This window comes from Aquarana catesbeiana, linkage group LG04 (genome assembly GCF_042186555.1).
Source record: "Aquarana catesbeiana isolate 2022-GZ linkage group LG04, ASM4218655v1, whole genome shotgun sequence".
NCBI lineage: Eukaryota > Metazoa > Chordata > Amphibia > Anura > Ranidae > Aquarana > Aquarana catesbeiana.
In genome coordinates, this window is record NC_133327.1 from 139,128,766 (window position 1) to 139,149,612 (window position 20,847).

Here is a 20,847-nt window from a genome sequence, read left to right on the forward strand (position 1 = left end):
TGTGCAAACAAACCCCTCTGTTTTTAATGTGAATTGTTAGACAGGGTCAGTTTGGTTGTTTTGCAGGCTGGCTGGTAAGTGTGCTGAGAGATCTTTTGTTTGTTTGTGATGTGTGATGCCCTTCCATGTGCACCTTACTGCAAAGACTAGTTAAAGGTTGGAGTGGTTGCCACTTGTTTGTACAGTTGGTTGAAATTGGTGCAGGGATGCACTTTATGCTTTCAGCTGCCATTGTGCTCTTGCTGGCCTGTGCCTTTAACCGCTTCAGCCCTGGAAGAATTTACCCCCTTCCTGACCAGAGCACTTTTTACAATTTGGCACTGCGTCGCTTTAACTGACAATTGCGCGGTCATGCAATGCTGTACCCAAACGAAATTTGCGTCCATTTTTCCCCATAAATAGAGCTTTCTTTTGGTGGTATTTGATCACCTCTGCGGTTTTTATTTTCTGTGCTATAAACAAAAAAAGTGTCAATTTTGAAAAAAAAAAATATATATTTTTTACTTTTTGCTATAATAAATATCCCCAAAAATGTTTTGAAAAAACAAATTTCTTCATCAGTTTAGTCCAATATATATATTCTTCTACACATCTGTGGTAAAAAAAATTGCAATAAGCGTATATTGATTGGTTTGCGCAAAAGTTATAGCATCTACAAACTATGGGAAATATTTATGGCATTTTTATTATTTTTTATTTTTTTACTAGTAATGGCAGTGATCTGCGATTTTTAGCGGTACTGCGACATTGCGACGGACAGATCAGACACTTTTGACACTTTTTTGGGACCATTGACAATTATACAGCGATCAGTGCTATAAATATGCATTGATTACTGTGTAAATGTCACTGGCAGGGAAGGGGTTAACACTAGAGGGCAAACAAGGGGTTAACTGTGTGTTCCCTCAGTGCGTTCTAACTGTATGGGGATGGGAGTGACTAGGAGAGGAGACATATCATTTTTCCTACTTAGTAGGAACAAACAATATGCTTCCTCTTCCCTGACAGCACAGGGATTTGTGTTTTTACACACACAAATCCCCGTGCTGGCGCTTGTGCATGCGATCGCGCATGGCGCTCTGAAGGCCAAAAAGCGGAGGGACGTACCGGTACGGGGTTTCGCCCAGGGGAGCCATTCTGCCACAGTATATCTGCGTGAGCCGGTGGGGAACCGGTTAAGGAGGGTTGGGCTCCTTCCAGGCACACCTGCTCTTAAAGGGTTTGTTAACCCATTTATATAAGACTATGCCAGCCCCTCTATTAGAGGCTGGCATAGCACACTATGTAAGTAGTTTTAAAAAACAAGCAGTCTAAATACCGAAATTGAGCTGTCTTCAGGCCGGTCACATGACTTGTGGCCGCTTTACAGCTCCGATGGATGTCTTCTGCGGGCGGAGCCGTGATCTTCATCTGACGTCAGCTGGGGATATCACGTGGCCGCTCGTCTCCTCCGCAGAAGCTCTGTCTCGTAGCTGTAAAGCGGCCGTGAGTCACGTGACCGGCCTGAAGAAAGCTCTAAAGAGGTATTTAGACTGCTCGTTTTTACAAAGGACTTGCATAGTGTGATATGCCAGCCTCTTATAGAGGGGCTGTCAGTGACTATTTTAGGCTTTTATTTTTAATAGTAGTGGCGAGGGGGGGGGGCAGGGCGGAGACAGAGACACAGCTGACAGGCAGGAAGGAGGGGGGAGAGGGGGGAGAGAGGAGAGCAGAGCAGGGCAGCATATGACGGAGGGACACACTTTGACCACGGTGATCAGGGATAAGCAGCCCTGGTTATCGTGGTCTGTACAGAGAGGGCATACAGGAAGTGGCAGATTCAGGGAGTTTTTTTTTACGGTTTAGAGGGAGGCAGATTACACAGCACAAGCGCTGTGCTGTGTAATCTGCTTTAAGGGACCAGGATCTGTATATTTTTTTGGGGGGGTTAACAAACACTTTAATATATCCACTGCTACATGTGCTCCTACTTGGGAGACTCCTAAATTATAGAGATGGAACTGCAGTATACAGAGGAGCCTTGATGTTGTTATTGAGGTTTATGCTTATATTTGCAATTATGTGCAAACAAAACCCCCTGTTTTCAATGTGAACTGTTAGACAGGATCAATTTGGTTGTTTTGCAGGCTGGCTGGTAAGTGTGCTGGGAAATCTTTTGTTTGTGATATGTGTTGCCCTTCCATGTGCACCTTACTGCAAACCTTAGTTACAGGTTGGGGTGGTTGCCACTTGTTTATGTAGTTATGTCTGAACCTACCTGAGCTCATCCCTGGAGCTCTGGAAGTGGCAGATGCTCTGTCTTCCTGCAGGCTACTGTGAAGCATTAGGAAAGAGCTATTATAATTACTTGTTGCCAACATACATTGCTCCTGCTGTTTTCCTTGCCCATTGTCAACCTCTGCCTAAACTGGACCAGTCTTTACCTAAACCTGAACACACTCTGCATGCCACCTGCCATGACCTGTACCTGAACCTATTATTTGCTGCTCCCCTAGTGTAAAGTCTCCAAACTGTAGCCTTCCTGTCCTTGTTCACTGCTTGGTTTGGCAAGCCTGGGGGCTAAAAACCGATACTGCAGAAAACAGCTCCAGGCATTGCTAGGGCTCCTAATCTAGGAAGCTGGCACGGTGCAGTGCTAATCAAAGGCAGTGATACATTTCCTGATCTGTGCAGCCGCGGATCGGGAAATGTCTCAGTGCCTGTGATTAGCGCTGCAGAGTGTCAGCTTCCTGGCGGGCGTGGGCACGTGGAGTTGTGAACACGCCTGAGCTCATCCTTAATTTCCACCATCAGCAGACCAGCTGGCATTTAATCCGGCCATAGATGGTTTGAATCTCAGCCAGCTGGTAATATTCACTGTGTTTTCCTGACAGGGATAGCTACCCGTGCCCCCAATAGCTCCGCAGGAGGGATTTCACCATCAACACTAATGCCCCGTACACACGATCGGACTTTCCAACAAAAAAAACGTGGAATTTTCTTCGAGGGTTGTTGGCTCCAACTTGTCTTGCATACACATGGTCACACAAATGTTGGCCAACAATTACGAACGTAGTGACGTACAAGACGTACGGCAAGCTGATAAAAAGGAAGTTCAATAGTTATGCTCCACCCTTTGGGCTCCTTCTGCTAATGTTGTGTTTGGTGAGCATTGATTCCGAGCATGTGTGTTTGTACTTTGGACTTTTGTCTGACGGACTTGTGTATACACGATCAGAAAGTTCGATAACACACATTTGTTGGCGGTAAATTTGAGAATATGCTAGCCAACTTTTGTCAGATTTCTCGTCGGAAAAAGATATGACGGCTTTTCAGACGGGATTACGCTCAAGTTTGTCTTGCATACACACGATTAGGGGTGCAACGGATCAAAAAACTCACGGTTTGGATCGTTCCTCGGATCAGGAGTCACGGTTCGGATCATTTTCGGATCAACAAAAAAAATCTCCCCCACTGTAATATCCACAATCTCCCCCACTGTAATAATATATTAGCAGGGTATTGCAGGGTATTGGCGGGTATATTGGCAGGGTATTGGCAGAGTATTGGCAGGGTATGGCAGAGTATTGCAGAGTATTGTCAGGGCATTGCAGAGTATTGTGAGGGCATTGCAGAGTATTGTGAGGGCATTGCAGAGTATTGCAGAGTATTGGCAGGGCATTGCAGAGTATTGGCAGGGCATTGCAGAGTATTGGCAGGGCATTGCAGAGTATTGTCAGGGCATTGCAGAGTATTGGCAGGGCATTGCAGAGTATTGTGAGGGCATTGCAGAGTATTGTGAGGGCATTGCAGAGTATTCTCAGGGCATTGCAGAGTATTGGCAGGGCATTGCAGAGTATTGTGAGGGCATTGCAGAGTATTGTGAGGGCATTGCAGAGTATTGTGAGGGCATTACAGAGTATTGGCAGGGCATTGCAGAGTATTGTCAGGGCATTGCAGAATATTGACAGGGCATTGCAGAGTATTGTGAGGGCATTGCAGAGTATTGTGAGGGCATTGCAGAGTATTGCAGAGTATTGTCAGGGCATTGCAGAGTATTGGCAGGGCATTGCAGAGTTTTGGCAGGGCATTGCAGAGTATTGTCATGGCATTGCAGAGTATTGGCAGGGCATTGCAGAGTATTGGCAGGGCATTGCAGAGTTTGACATGAAGCCGGTTTGTTACAAGTGATCGCTCCGGCCGCCGGGTGTACCAAGATGGCCGCCGCTCCGGAGCTAGGTCGAAGCCGCGGCCTTTCCTATGGCCGAGGCCACAGAGCGCTCCGCGGAGAGCGGGTGTCCTGATCCGCGGAGGTTGATCCGTACGGATCACGGATCATGGACGATCCGTTGCACCCCTACACACGATCACGCAAAAGTTTGCTGAAATTACGACTGTTAAGAACGCAGTGATGTACAACACTACGACGAGCCAGGAAAATTAAGTTCAATGCTTCAGAGCATGCGTCAAATTGTTTCGGAGCATGCGTAGGGATTTTGCGCGTCGGAATTGCCACAGACGATCGCATTTTCGGATAGGAACTTTTCCCGACCGAAAAATTGAGAGCATGCTCTCAATCTTTTGCTGGGTGGAATTCTGCCAGCAAAAGACCGATGGAGCATACACACGGTCGCATTTTCCGATGAAAAAATCTCATCGGTCTTTTGTGGGCCAAAATTCCGATCCTGTGTAGGCGGCATAAGTGCAGATGTGCTTATAACTAACTATAACATTATACTATAAAGCTGAGGTTTAATCTATGTTGCGTGGCTCTTCCCCACCCCTTCCCACACCCTCATCAACATGCTAATTAAATATTTTACTAACACCTTTACGTTTTCACTGCCTACCTTATTTTTAGACCCAGTGATAACATCTCTGTGCTGCTCTATGCAATTTTGGCAGACCATGGATGGTGTGAGGGGCCAACAGGGCGCTGTACACATTACAGCACCCTGCCTAGGTACCCCTCTCAAGAGCCCTCAGCCCTGATGCAAACAGATTCAAATAACAAAATGTCTTGACAGATGGGTGTCAGTCTGGAGGAGTTGCCATCCTAGGTAATGCCCACTTGCTGCTGATCGTTTGTGATTAAGGCCTGGTTCATATGCATTTTTTTGTGCATTTTCAGTTTGCAGAAACACACTACAGTCCATTTAACATGGTTTCTCATGGGTCATGTTCAATCACAGGTGCATTTTATGGAAAGGGCAGGGGACTTTTTTCTGGTTTTTGGTTCCATAGACTTCAATGGATCAAAAACGCGTATTGAAAAACGCAAAATGTACCTGGAATATGCAAACTGCAACCTGCATAGGTGTGAACCAGGCCTAAGAGAACTGAAATCCAATGAATGAAAAGGGCGGGCTAGTTACAATAAACCTGGGAAGGAAATGGCTAGGTGATGCTGGACATCCTCCAACCCAGAAATGAGGCAGGCTGTATCTGACTTGCTGCAACTTCAAATGCATGTGTCAAAAGCTCACAGTGTGCAGTGAAATCAGAATTTGAATACAGAAGAGGAGCCAGTACAACTGTTGACTGAAGTTGAAGCTGGAGTTCAGCTTTAAACACTATTATGTTTCTACAAAACAGAATAGGACTTCACATGGCTAAATAACAGGACGTTCCAGTTGCCATTGCATTTATTTCATTGCTTTCAAACAAATATAGAATCAATACAAATTTAGATACAAATCAGTTTAACCAAGTTTATTTAAAATATTTTAAAACTAAATTTCCTATAACGTCTTTCAGGACAGCACTTGAGAGAGTGACTCCTTCCCTTGCCAATAGGAAACACCTCTTCCACCAAATTTTAAAAGGAGGCTCCTTTCCACACATTGCCAGTTTTTGTGTTTCCTCCGGAGGGAACACTTTGTGGGAAGTCAGGGCTCTTAGGTGCTGTCCTAAAAGCCCAGGTTTCCTGCTCCACCAATGTTTTTTACATACCTCATGAGAGCTGTTCCTCCCATTCCACAGCTATTGTCAGGTGCTGCTGGCTGGGCTCCTTCTCCCTCTCCATATTGGGCTCAGGGTGAGTCAAGACTGCTGTGGGCGTCACTCCTAGGCGGTGGCAAGGCACAGGCGGTTACCGTTCTTTTTGTTTTTTCTTCGGTCCGCCGCCTGTTGCCTATGATGCCGCCGCCATCTTGGGGATGGCATGCTGTGCTCCATCCACCAGAAGTGAGGCACCTGGAGGGGGTGGCATTCACGGAGCAGGCATACAACATTATTTTCACTGGTAATCGCAGGGGGAGAGGGGAGGAACAGGGCTGGTGCTTATTTGGCGGTTCCGGTCCGGCGCAGTGTCGCTATTGGAGTCTGGAACTGGCGTCCAGCCACACACAGCAACGCAGTGCTCTTCAATGGAATCAATGGCGGCAGTGAGTGGGACAGGCACCAGCAAGGCCCAGGTAAGGGGCAGTTGTATACTGTCCTCCTTTTACTGTGGGGTCTCTCTCTCTCCTCCCCCAGGTGGCAGGGGCACATGAGGCGGCTTTGGTTCTCACTGTGCACCTGTGGTGAGCCTCCTTGTAAAAAGGACAGGTTGTCTCACTGGAATGGTTTCTTTTTTTCCTTGTTTTGTCTCACGGCAGGCCAAGAGCTCTGATCCAGTGGCAAAAAGGAAATGCCCTTCATGTAAGGCAAAACTAACTGAAGGATGGAAGAAGACTTTGTCAAATCTGTATTGATTCGCTAGTTAAAGAAGAAGCTTCTTCCGCTTGCAGCTATTTGATTGCATCTTTTAAGAAAGAACTTGATGCCACTATTTAATCATTTCACTCTTCTCTAGCAAACCCATCCCTGAGTCAGCCGACTACCTCACAGTCCTCTCAGGGCTCACTATTAGTCCCGACGGTGGAGACTGAGGCATCTCTTACCGAAGAGGGACATTCCCCCCCCCAATCTAGAGAAGGATCTGATGAGGAGGAGGAGGAAGGAGAAAATTTACCTTCAAAATATAAGTTGTCTTTAGAACAGGTAGATGGCCTGTTAAAAGCAATCTATACCACACTGGGTCTAGAAGAGGAAAGAAAGGAGTTATCACTGTATGACAAAATGCATGCAGGGCTCAGCGAACAAAAAAATTGCAACTTCCCGATACACTCAGTTATTTCTGAGGCTATTAAGAAAGAGTGGACAGAGCCAGAGAGAAAACCTTTCTTTCCTAAAGCCTTAAAAAGGCGTTTTCCTTTTGATGAGGATCCAGCGGCGGTTTGGAACAAAAATCCCAAAATAGATGCCGCTTTCTCCCAGGTCTCGAGATCAAAAAAATTGGCATTCGAGGACATGGGGGTGTTAAGAGATCCCATGGATAAGAGGATGGATCAGCTACTTAAAAGGGCTTGGCAATCCTTAATGGGAAATCTTAAACCTGCTATGGCGACTACTGACGTCTCCAGGAATATGGAGTTTTGGTTGAATCAACTTAAGGCCCATATTTCGGCAGACTCACCAAAACAAGAAATTTTGGATTCATTCTCAACCCTGTCAGCCGCTGTAGCCTTTATTTCTGATGCCTCAGCAGAATCAATCAAAATGACAGCAAGATCTGCAGCCTTATGCCGCGTACACACGGTCGGACTTTCTATCCTACTTGGTCCGGCACACTTTCCGACGGACTTTGTCCGCCAGGTGCGCCGGACTTTAAAACGGACGGACTTGCCCACACACGCCCGGACTTTCCGGCGGGCTAAGTCCGCCCGTCTTTCCGACGGACTTTCGCCGGAGTTCCGGCGGACTTTCAGAATGAACGGTCTTGCCCACACACGGACAGGTCCGTTCATTTTGAACGTGACTCAGGTGCGACGGGACTAGAAAAGGATGTCAATCTTGCCGCTTTTATCGGCGAGATTGACACCTTGCGAGCCCCGTCGCGGGGCATACCAGGCCCTTAGGTCTGGTATGGATTATAAAGGGAACCCCCTACGCCGAAAAAACGGCGTGGGGGTCCCCCCTAAAATCCATACCAGACCCCGATCCGAGCACGCAGCCTGGCCGGTCAGGAAAGGGGGTGGGGACGAGCGAGCGCCCCCCCCCCTCCTGAACCGTACCAGGCCACATGCCCTCAACATGGGGGGTGGGTGCTTTGGGGGAGGGGGGCCGCCCTGCGGGCCCCCCCCACCCCAAAGCACCTTGTCCCCATGTTGATGAGGACAAGGGCCTCTTCCCGACAACCCTGGCCGTTGGTTGTCGGGGTCTGCGGGCGGGGGCTTATCGGAATCTGGGAGCCCCCTTTAATAAGGGGGCCCCCAGATCCCGGCCCCCCACCCTATGTGAATGAGTATGGGGTACATGGTACCCCTACCCATTCACCTAGGGAAAAAGTGTAAGTAATAAAACACACTACACAGGTTTTTAAAATATTCGGGGGTCCCTCCGCTTCATCTTCTCCCGGCGTCCGGTTGGTTCTTCTCCGCTCTCTTCTCTCCAGTTCTTCGGCCGGCTCCTCTGCTGTCTTCAGGTAGCTCTCTTGCCAGCAGAGGTCCGGACTTCTTGTCTTCTTCTCTTCTCCAGATGTTGACACGACGCTCTCTCCAGCTGGACTGCTCTCCGAGGGCTGCGTTGTGACTTATATAGGCGGAGACCCCGCCCCCTTTTGATGTCACAGTCCCTGGGCATGCTGGGACTGTGACGTTTTAGGGGGCGTGGTCAACATCACCCATTGACCACGCCCCCTAAAACGTCACAGTCCCAGCATGCCCAGGGACTGTGACATCAAAAGGGGGCGGGGTCTCCGCCTATATAAGTCACAACGCAGCCTTTGGAGAGCAGTCCAGCCGGAGAGAGCGTCGTGTCAACATCTGGAGAAGAGAAGAAGACAAGAAGTCCGGACCTCTGCTGGCAAGAGAGCTACCTGAAGACAGCAGAGGAGCCGGCCGAAGAACTGGAGAGAAGAGAGCGGAGAAGAACCAACTGGACGCCGGGAGAAGATGAAGCGGAGGGACCCCCGAAGCCGGAAGAAGACCCCCGAAGCCGGAGGAAGATCCCCCCCGGAGCTGTTTAATAAAATATTTTAAAAACCTGTGTAGTGTGTTTTATTACTTACACTTTTTCCCTAGGTGAATGGGTAGGGGTACCATGTACCCCATACTCATTCACATAGGGTGGGGGGCCGGGATCTGGGGGCCCCCTTATTAAAGGGGGCTTCCAGATTCTGATATGCCCCCGCCCGCAGACCCCGACAACCAACGGCCAGGGTTGTCGGGAAGAGGCCCTTGTCCTCATCAACATGGGGACAAGGTGCTTTGGGGTGGGGGGAGGCCCGCAGGGCGGCCCTCCTCCCCCAAAGCACCCACCCCCCATGTTGAGGGCATGTGGCCTGGTACGGTTCAGGAGGGGGGGGGGCGCTCGCTCGTCCCCACCCCCTTTCCTGACCGGCCAGGCTGCGTGCTCGGATCGGGGTCTGGTATGGATTTTAGGGGGGACCCCACGCCGTTTTTTCGGCGTAGGAGGTTCCCTTTATAATCCATACCAGACCTAAGGACCTGGTATGCCCCGCGCTCGCCGCAATAGGAAAATTTGTTTTTCCTATTGCAGCGAGCGTGAGATGCAATACCCTGCCCTCGCGTCGCATCTGGTCCGTCGGACCAGCATACACACGAGCGGGCTTTCCGTCGGACCAGCACACACACGAGCGGACTTTCCGCCCGAATCTGAGTCCGGCGGAAAGATTTAAAACTTTCTTCAAATCTAGGTCCGGCGGACTTTTGGGAAAAAGTCCGCCGGAAAAGTCCGCCGGCGCCCACACACGGGCGGATTGTCCGGCACACTCTGGTCCGCCGGACCAAGTATGCCGGAAAGTCCGACCGTGTGTACGCGGCATTAGGGCTGGTGCTTATTTGGCGGTTCCGGTCCGGCGCAGTGTCGCTGGCCAACACCTCGGCCAGAAGGGCTCTGTGGTTGAAAACTTGGCCAGGGGACGCGGCATCCAAAAATAAGCTGTGTGGGATACCGTTCCTGGGGGACTTGCTTTTTGGTCCTGACTTAGATGCAGTTCTAGATAGGACAGCTGATAAAAACAAGTCTTTCCCTATCAAAAAGAAAAAACAGCCAGTTAAGTGTTTTTTTCGTTCCCAAAGGGCTCAAAAACAAACCAAACCCCAGGAGAAAAGAAAAAATTGGGCGTCGCAAAAAGGGAAAGGAAAGGGAAATGTCCTTTTCCATCCTCCTGCGGCCTCCGGTAAAACGCAATGACTTGTACTTACCAGTGGGGGGAAGGCTTCAAAGTTTCCTCCCCCTTTGGGACAGCATGACAGACAGTCAATATATTTTAGACATGCTGTCCCAAGGTTACAGAATAGAGTTTTCGGATCGCCCCCCAGAAAGATACTTTGTAACAAACATACCAAGGGATCTAACAAAGGCCCTGGCTATGAAGAACTTTTTAAAGGATCTGAGGCACCAGAGGGTCGTGATGCCAGTATCCCCAGAGGAACAGGGTCAGGGATTCTATTCACACATATTTCTGATAAGAAAACCATCCGGAAACTTCCGTCTTATTCTCAACTTGAAACCATAAACCACTTGCTTACTGGGCACTTAAACCCCCCTCCTGTCCAGACCAATTTTCAGCTTTTAGTGCTGTCGCACTTTGAATGACAATTGCGCGGTTATATAACACTGTACTCAAATTAAATTTTTATCATTTTTTTCCCACAAATAGAGCTTTCTTTTGGTGGTATTTGATCACCTCTGCAGTTTTTAGTCTTTGTTAAAAAAATTGAAAGAACGAATTTAAAAAAAAAAAAATTATATTTTTTTAATATTTTGTTATAAAATCCCATATCTGGACGACCTCCTCTTCTTTGCCCCATTGAGGGAAAAGTTGCAGGGGGATCTGGACAGAGCCCGCAGTAATTTGGAGTCGCTAGGGTGGATAGTGAATGTTCAAAAATCGAATTTCATTCCAGCTCAGCAAGTACTTTTTCTGGGATACTTGATAAATTCGGTAGAACAAAAGATTTTTTTTCCCAGAAGAGAAAAAGATCAAGGTGCAGAGGGTAGTAACGTCAGCAGATCAGCAGATTTCAGTTCGAAAGGTTATGTCGGCCTTGGGAACATTAACCTCTTCTATGCCAGCCATCCAATAGGCAAGGCTGCATTTCAGGCCTCTCCAGAGGTTCCTTCTGAGAACATTGAACCACATTGAACCACAAGACAGAGTCTAGATACGAAGATAAAGATCCCCACCAGAGTCAAACGTTCACTTTGGTGGTGGAAAATACATGTAGTGCTACAAAGAGGTCTGCTTTGTTCCTTTCCGACCGAAAAAGTGGTCACAACAGATGCCAGTATGCGGGGATGGGGGGCCCACATGGGTCAGGATTTGGCGCAGGGAACATGGTCCCAGGCCGAGGCCGAAAAATCCTTAAATTGGAGAGAACTAAAAGCGGTCGCCCTAGCATTAGCTGTCTTCTCTCCAAACCTCCTAGGTTGCCGTGTCCAGATTTTGTCAGACAATGCCACTACCATAGCCTACCTGAACAAACAGGGAGGCACAAGAAGCAGAGCTCTTCACTTGCTGTCAGTAGAGATTCTAGAGTGGGCGGAAAACCACTTACTATCTCTATCCGCAGTCCATCTCAAGGGCACGTTAAACGAAGTAGCGGATTATCTGAGCCGACAGAAGGTTCAGGAAGCAGAGTGGAGCCTGAACGCAGAGGTGTTTGCATTGATCACCAGAACTTGGGGCCTTCCACAAGTAGACCTGTTTGCTTCAAGGCAAACCACGCAGCTCCCGCAATTTTTCTCCCTTCAGAGAAACGACGGATCTCAGGGGATAGACACTCTGGCACATCCATGGAATTTTCACCTGGGGTATGCTTTTCCTCCTTTCCGGTTGATTCCACTGGTGTTGAGGAAAATACTAAAAGAGAGAGTATCAGTAATCTTGATTACTCCATTTTGGCCAAAGAGAGCTTGGTTTTCCACGGTGCTACAGTTGGCAATCAAACCATGTTGGCATCTTCCGCTCAGTCAGGATTTGTTGATTCAGGGGCCAGTACATCATCCAGATGTAGCCAGGTTAAAGGTTAAAGGTATCTGAAGAGCAATTGTTGAGAAGCAAAGGCTTTTCAGAACAGTTAATAACCATGTTACTTTCCAGTAGGAAAAAGGTAACTAGGGCTATTTACGCCAGGGTATGGAAAGTCTATGTTTCTGTCTGTCATTCAGAACATAGGGATGTTAAAGACAGTCTCAGTATTGGAGTTTTTGCAAAAAGATGCAGACAAAGGTCTCTCAGTCAGCACTCTTAAAGTGCAGGTAGCTGCATTAGGAGTTTATCTGGAGAGATCCTTATCCTCAGTAACTCTGATCATGAGATTTTTCAAGGCACTTTCCAGGTCAAGACCGGTCCCGGTGAAGCATTTTCCAAATTGGGATCTCTCGGTGGTTCTGCAAGCTCTTGCAAAAGAACCATTTGAGCCCTTACAGGCCATACCTCTAAGGAAACTTAACTTTGAAAACTATTTTTCTTGTCGCAATTACTTTAGCAAGAAGGATTAGTGAACTGCACGCCCTATCAGTAAAAGAGTCTTTTTTGTCAATTTTTTCAGATAGGATTGTCCTTAAAGTAGATCCAGGGTTTTTGACGAAAGTGGCAAGTTTTCGTAACAGGTCTCAGGAGATTATTCTCCCAACCTTTTGTTCTAACCCTTCGGGAAGAAAGGAAGAGCAGTTTCACAACTTAGACGTGAGACGTACCCTATTATATTATTTGGGAGTAACGGGAGGTTTTAGATCTTTAGATTCATTATTCGTTCTTTTTTCTGGAAACAAAAAAGGCCACCAAGAATCAAAGAAATCATTGGCTAGATGGCTTAAGACAGCTATTTCTGTACCCTATTCTCAGATGTGTTTATCTCCCCCGCTGGGAATTAGGGTTCATTCAACGAGGGCCCAGGCCACTACATGGGCAGAAAGAGCTGGTGCTGTAATGACGTTTGTCCGTCATTACAGACTGGATCTCCTGTCAGCAGGGGATCAGGCTTTTGGCAGAAAGGTTCTGCAGGCTGTGGTCCCTCCCTAGGGGGGGTAAGTCTCTATTATCCTCTCAAGTGCTGTCCTGAAAGACGTTAAGGGAAAATTCAAGTTAGACTTACCGGTAACTTGTTTTCCAAGAGTCTTTCAGGACATCAGCATCCCGCCCTATTGTATTTTTATATATAAGTATACTGTGACTAACCATATCTCGATTATGTGTTCCAGTTCGGGGCCAGAGGTTCTCTACTACTACTGGCAATAAAATTTGGTGGAAGAAGTGTTTCCTATTGGCAAGGGGAGGAGTCACTCTCTCAAGTGCTGTCCTGAAAGACTCTTGGAAAACAAGACAAAAGATCCTGCAAGGTTTTTTAGACCCTCCAATATGTATACTGTACACATACTGTAAGTCTCCCAGCCCCCCTATTTTACTTTAAACAGAAGCCTTATTCTGTGACTAAGTATATGTACTGTAGACTCAAATCACCAATAAGTATTGTAGTATATTATGTGTGAGGCTCGGTTCACACTTGTGCGATTTTGAAACCCTGCGAATCCACTGTGGGTTCCCCTATCGCACCAGACTCGCACAGCAGTTCACACTACCATATGCAAACTGCCGGGAGTGTCAATACATTGTTAATGAGACCCCCACTTCAGCTCGCATATCTCACTGCTTAACTGCAAACTGACAGTTCGGATATGAATCGGATCGCATGGGTGTGAACATCCATGCGATCCGATTCTGGTGCAGACCAAAAAAAAGATCCTGTGCAAGTTTGGTCCGAATTAAATGCATTTCCGCCATACTATCTGTATGGCTGAAATCGCATCACACGGACATCACATGTGGTTTGCGCTGCAGTGCGAATCGCATGCAATCTCGCAGAGCGAAGAAGTGTGAACCCTGCCTATGTAACAGTTTAGCTCAGTGTGACCAACAGTCAGGGCCAGAACAAGGGGTGGGCAGAAGGGGCAGCTACCCTGGGCACTGTGGTATCAGGTGTGTGTGTGGGGGGGGGTATTTGTGTTGGAAGGGGGGAATTTGGGGGGCAGCAAGGGGTAAGTATTGTTCTACTAGGGGAAATTTGAGGGGGCATGCCAAAAGTGGTGATTTAGGGGGATTTGTGTCGGGAGGATAGAGAGAAGAAGATTTGTGCTAGGAGGGGGGATTTTGTGCTGGAAGGGGGGAATTTAAAGTGGGGGGGGAGATGTGTACAAGGAGGGGAACTTTTAGGAGTAGAGGATTTGTGCTAGGAGGGATGAACTTTTGAGGGGCATTTGAGCTGGGTTGATTTGGAACAATTGCTGAACAATTTGGGCAAAGATTTGTACTGACAGGGGGAATTTTTTAGCAGGAGGGCGGATTTTTACTGGGAGGAGGGGGAATTTATGCTTAGGGATAAACATGCAGATTAATGCTCAGTGTTTTTGGTTTTTGTGAGGGGATTTTTGTTGTCACATAATGCTCATACATCTTGAGAGCGGGGGATTCCAGTTTGGCATGTTCGCCCTGGGCTCTAGATGACCTTGTCCTGGCACTGCCAACAGTCATATACAGCATTCAATATGTGCCTTCTGTTCTTTTGTCCCTGGATCTGAACTGCCACCATCCAAATAATGCAATTCCATTTAAATTGTCTCTACTACTTTCACCAGTCTGTATCATCCAAGATTCCAAGCATTGCTACCCAACATTTTGCAGGTACAAGGAGCTTTTTCAAGGGAAGGTGTCCTTTATACTATGTTCTATGTTACCTATATAAAAAGGAGTACAGAAAATAAATATGGCTGCATGTTGTGCTTTATTTCTAATCAGCCACTCTACACTACAATAGAAAGACTGTAATATTGATTTAAGCAATAAATGATATTCTGGCCCGTCCCAAGACTTGGGTAATTATTAGTAAGTATTGAGTGTGTATTATATTTTATTGTATAATGTTCAGATGATCAGGGATTTTATTTTGTGTTTTATACACTTGTCCTCGTCCCATCCCACGCTGCAGTATTTTGGAGACTCTCTTTTGTTTGCACAGAGAAGGACAGGACACAGAATCAATATTTGAGGTTATGGATTAACCAAAGTGTGATCTACCGCTTATGGCTGAAATTGGAGCAAAGGGTCTAAAAGCCTGTAAGACACAAGGAATCCAGCTGACAACACAAGGCTGATCCAAGGGATCCATACAGCAGTGATTTGTAAGTTATTTGTTGTGTTTTGTGTGATTTATATAATGAAATCAAGACTGTATCTCACAAACCCAAATTTATCGAGGCATCTGATTGGATGCAGGCACTGTTCAGCCGACAATTTTCTACCTTGCTCCTTTGACAAAAGTCGATTGAATAGTCCCCCAAGCTGGGGGTTGCTGAATAAGCCCAAATTCAAGCTATGTATGGCATTTAGAGTGCAGTATTTTTAAAATGAGACTAAGATCAAAAACAGAGGAGTTGTTCAAAACTAACCTTAGAAAGCTACATTTTGTAGTAGTTGATGCTTGGAACAGATTTCCAACAGAAGTAGCGAGTCAGTCAACAGGAAGTGGATTTAAACATGTGTGGGACAAACATAGATCTATTCTTAGACAAAAAGGTTAAAAAAAAGGGGGCAGACTCGAATCTTAATCTTTTTCTGCCATCACTCATCATGTTTCATGAGATGTTGTAGCTAGTAAAAGAAGCCTGCTACAATCAGTATTAATTATGCTCAAAAGAAAACTCTGCTATGTGTTGTAAACTGGGCGATATTGCAGCATAAGCAGGAAAAGCACCCAATCACTGTATCAGGATGATGGGTAGACTACTGAAAACTTTAAAGGCTATTTTTTGGGGTGGCAATGCCTACCACAGCCTGAAAAGCAACCTACGGGGGATTGGTTTTCAGAGGGAAGTATAGCAGTGACTGGAAGCGATACTGATGCCTCTTGAATGCCTGTGGTTTTTTTTTTTTAGTAAAATACATGACTGCGAGCCAAGCCTGCAGACTTGGTGCACTGCCATTTACCCATTTCCCAAAGTTTGACAGGCGTTGCAAAGCATCGTGGGCATGTTCAGCTCGCTCAGGCAGTGATGTTAGAATTTAGGTGGGAAGCTGGGGGGGCAGTAAATGCAGATTCAGTTTGCTCCCATTGACCTCTGTCCACTGACAATGGGCAAGTTTGACAGGCTGTGCAAAGCATCATAGCCCCATCTTGCTATGAGAATTGTGATGTGCTGTTAGAATTTAGGTGAGAGTCTGGGGACAGTAGAACTGCGGCACAGCTGCTTGTTTTTTTACTGCCCCCTCAGCTGCCCAGGTGAAGACACGTAATACTCTAATGATGCTCATTTCAAAGGCACCTCATTCAAGAGCATGTGTAAGCAGTACTACAAAAATCACTGATAACATATCATTAGCTTTACTAATACTATACTGTACATTTACAGTGTAAACAAAATTCCCCTAAATTCACATCTATGTCCACTGTCCTAGAACAGGATTTGGCTGACTTTTGACTTTCCATCTATTCTGTTATTCTGTATTTATTTTTTATCATACATGTACCACAGATATGAGATATCGGTTCCTGTGTACAATGTGGTGGATTCTTCTCCTTGGCTTCACCAGCTTTACCATCCTACCTGCTTACAGCAGCTCAAGTAAGTGTGTAGTGTCCATTGTATCTTGATTGAAATTAAAAGGTCTGTCCAACCAAGACACTTGTTTTTTGTAGATACAGGGGAGTGAAATTTCTTGATGACTCCTTATATACAGTGCATCCGGAAAGTATTCACAGCGCTTCACTTTTTCCAAATTTTGTTATGTTACAGCCTTATTCCAAAATTGATTAAATTCATTATTTTCCCCAAAATTCTACAAACAATACCCCATAATGACAATGTGACAGAAGTTTGTTTGAAATCTTTGCAAATTTATTAAAAATAAAAAACAAAAAAAATCACATGTACATAAGTATTCGCAGCCTTTGTCATGACACTCAAAATTAAGCTCAGGTGCATACTGTTTCTACTGATCATCCTTGAGGTGTTTCTACAACTTTATTGGAGTCCACCTGTGGTTAGTTAATTGGACATGATTTGTAAAGGCACCCACCTGTCTATATGAGGTCCCGCAGGTAACAGTGCATGTCAGAGCACAAACCAAGCCATGAAGTCCAAGGGATTGTCTGTAGACCTCCAAGATAGGATTGTATCCAGGCACAGATCTGGGAAAGGGTACACAAAAATTTCTGCAGCATTGAAGCTCCCAATGAGCACAGGGGCCTCCATCAACCGTAAATGGAAGAAGTTTGGAACGCCCAGGACTCTTCCTAGATTGGGCTGCCCAGCCAAACTGAGTGATCGGGGGAGAAGGGCCTTAGTCAGGGAAGTGACCAAGAACCCGATGGTTCTTGGTCTAGCATTTCTCTGTGGAGAGAGGAGAACCTTCCAGAAGAACAACCATCTCTGCAGCACTCTACCAATCAGGCGTGAATGGTAGAGTGGCCAGACGGAAGCCACTCCTCAGTAACAGGCACATGACAGGCCATCTAGAGTTTGCCAAAAGGCACCTGAAGGTCTCTCAGACAATGAGATACAAAATTCTCTGTTCTGACGTAACAAAGATGGAACTCTTTGGCCTGAATGGCAAGCGTCGTATCTGGAGGAAACCAGGCAGCACTCATGACCTGGCCAATACCATCCCTACAGTGAAGCATGGTGGTGGCAGCATCATGCTTTGGGGATGTTTTTCAGCGGCAGGAACTGGGAGACTAGTCAGGATCAAGGGAAAGATGAATGCAGCAATGTACAGGGAAATCCTTGATGAAAACCTGCTCCAGAGCACTCTGGACCTTAGACTGAGGCGAAGGTTCATCTTCCAACAGGACAGGGACCCTAAGCACACAGCCAAGATAACAAAGGAGTGGCTACAGGACAACTGTGAATGACCTTGAGTGGCCCAGCCAGAGCCCAGACTTGAACCCGACTGAACATCTCTGAAAAGATCTGAAAATGGCTGTGCACAGACGCTTTCCATCCAACCTGATGGAGCTTGAGAGGTCCTGCAAAGAAGAATAGGAGAAAGTGCCCAAAAATAGGTGTGCCAAGCTTATAGCATCATACTCAAAAGGACTTGAGGCTGTAATTGGTGCCAAAGGTGCTTCAACAAAGTATTGAGCAAAGGCTGTGAATACTTAGTCAGGTCAATAAATATTGGGACATCAACACAATTCTAATCTTTTTGGCTCTATACACCGCCACAATGGATTTGAAATGAAACGAACAAGATGTGTTTTAACTGCAGGCTTTCAGCTTTAATTTGAGGGTATTTACATCCAAATCAGGTGAACGGTGTAGGAATTACAACAGTTTGTATATGTGCCTCCCACTTTTTAAGGGACCAAAAGTAATGGGACTGATTAACAATCATCCATCAAACTTTCACTTTTTAATACTTGGTTGCAAATCCTTTGCAGTCAATTGCAGCCTGAAGTCTGGAACGCATAGACATCACCAGAAGCTGGGTTTCATCCCTGGTGATGCTCTGCCAGGCCTCTACTGCAACTGTCTTCAGTTCCTGCTTGTTCTTGGGGCATTTTACCTTCAGTTTTGTCTTCAGCAAGTGAAATGCATGCTCAATCGGATTCAGGTCAGGTGATTGACTTGGCCATTGCATAACATTCCACTTCTTTCCCTTAAAAAACTCTTTGGTTGCTTTCGTAGTATGCTTTGGGTCATTGTCCATCTGCACTGTGAAGCACCGTCCAATGAGTTCTGAAGCATTTTGCTGAATATGAGCAGATAATATTGCCCGAAACACTTCAGAATTCATCCTGCTGCTTTTGTCAGCAGTCACATCATCAATAAATACAAGAGAACCAGTTCACATGCCCACGCCATGACACTACCACCACCATGCTTCACTGATGAGGTGGTATGCTTTGGATCATGAGCAGTTCCTTTCCTTCTCAATACTCTTCTCTTCCCATCTCTCTGGTACAAGTTGATCTTGATCTCATCTGTCCATAGGATGTTGTTCCAGAACTGTGAAGGCTTTTTTAGATGTTGTTTGGCAAACTCTAATCTGGCCTTCCTGTTTTTGAGGCTCACCAATGGTTTACATCTTGTGGTGAACCCTCTGTATTCACTCTGGTGAAGTCTTCTCTTGATTGTTGACTTTGACACACATACACCTACCTCCTGGAGAGTGTTCTTGATCTGGACAACTGTTTTGAAGGGTGTTTTCTTCACCAGGGAAAGAATTCTTCGGTCATCCACCACAGTTGTTTTCCGTGGTCTTCCGGGTCTTTTGGTGTTGCTGAGCTCACCGGTGTGTTCTTTCTTTTTAAGGATGTTCCAAACAGTTGATTTGGCTACACCTAATGTTTTTGCTATCTCTCTGATGGGTTTGTTTTGTTTTTTCAGCCCAATGATGGCTTGCTTTACTGATAGTGACAGCTCTTTGGATCTCATATTGAGAGTTGACAGCAACAGATTCCAAATGCAAATAGCACTCTTGAAATGAACTCTGGAACTTTTATCCGCTCCTTGTAAATGGGATAATGATGGAATAACACAAAACTGGCCATGGAACAGCTGAGCAGCCAATTGTCCCATTGCTTTTGGTCCCTTAAAAAGTGGGAGGCACATATACAAACGTTTGTAATTCCTACACCGTTCACCTGATTTGGATGTAAATACCCTCAAATTAAAGCTGAAAGTCTGCAGTTAAAACACATCTTGTTTGTTTCATTTCAAATCCATTGTGGTGGTGTATAGAGCCAAAAAGATCAGAATTGTGTCGATGTCCCAATATTTATGGACCTGACTGTATATATATATTGTACAGGACGCCATGGTTGGGTCCTGGACGGGTGCTATATAGCACCGATATTTTTGTTATGGTCCCTTTAAGGGAAGTGTGGTAGTATTCAGGGGCTCACCCAGGATGGGTGAGGAATTCCCGGGAATAGCCTTAGTCAGGAGAGGACTGACTCACAGTTCTCTATGTTAATAGAGAGATATTTGGGACCCGGAATTTCGGAGGCTCTGAAGTGATATTCGGGTGGGAAAGAGCCTCCACCCCTGACTACAGGGGTTCCATCACACACCAGGTTAAGAGCCTCCAGGAAGTAGTGCTAGGTGTGGTGGTGAGGAGGAATTGGTGAATACACCTGTCTTGAAGAGTTGTGAGTCAGCTGGAGGCTGACAAAGGCCCATCCATGAACTGTATGTGCCTCTTTATTTTACTTTGTGCTGAAGATAAGCGGACTTTATTTTGTGCTTGTGTTCTGCTGGAAGCCTTATTTTGATTTGCTTGCTGAAAATAAAAGCCTTTCTGTTTAAAGTTTAACTGCTTTGCACTTCGTCCTGTGGAGCTACAATCCCCCCCAAACCACATATAGATATACACAGTGGGGAAATAATAATTTGCTCCCCTGCAGATTTTGTAGGTTTATCCACTTACAAAGAAATGAAGGGTCTAGAATTTGTATCACAGGTGTATTTTAAATGATATACACAGAATATCAACCAAAAATCCAGAAAAAACACATGATATAAATGTTATAAATTGAGCTGCAGTTCAGTGAGTAAAATAATTATTTGATCCCCAAGCAAAACATGACTTAGTACTTGGTGGATAAACCCTTGTTGGCAAGCACAGAGGTAAGGCGTTTCTTGTAGTTGGTGACCAGGTTTGCACAGCTCTCAGGAGGGATTTTGTTCCACTCTTCTTTCCAGATCTTCTCTATCTTCTATCTATCTTCTCTTCTTCTATACGATTAAGGTCTGGAGACTGGCTAGGCTACTCCACGATCTTAATGTGCTTCTTGTTGAGCCACTCCTTTGTTGCCTTGGCGGTATGTTTTGGGTCATTGTCATGCTGCAAGATCCACG

General features: G+C 46.0%; 1 protein-coding gene across 1 annotated transcript in view; it reads left to right on the forward strand.

Annotated features, from left to right (window-relative positions):
* Nucleotides 1–15,010: 15,010 nt before the first annotated feature.
* The window catches only part of LOC141139538 (vitamin K-dependent protein C-like), a 138,310-nt gene continuing 132,473 nt past the window's right edge, over nucleotides 15,011–20,847 (forward strand). The window contains exons 1-2 of the mRNA XM_073625777.1: nucleotides 15,011–15,168; nucleotides 16,519–16,608. Of these exons, the coding sequence (XP_073481878.1) occupies nucleotides 16,521–16,608 (88 nt within the window). The 5' untranslated portion in view covers nucleotides 15,011–15,168; nucleotides 16,519–16,520. The remainder of the gene's footprint in view (nucleotides 15,169–16,518; nucleotides 16,609–20,847) is intronic.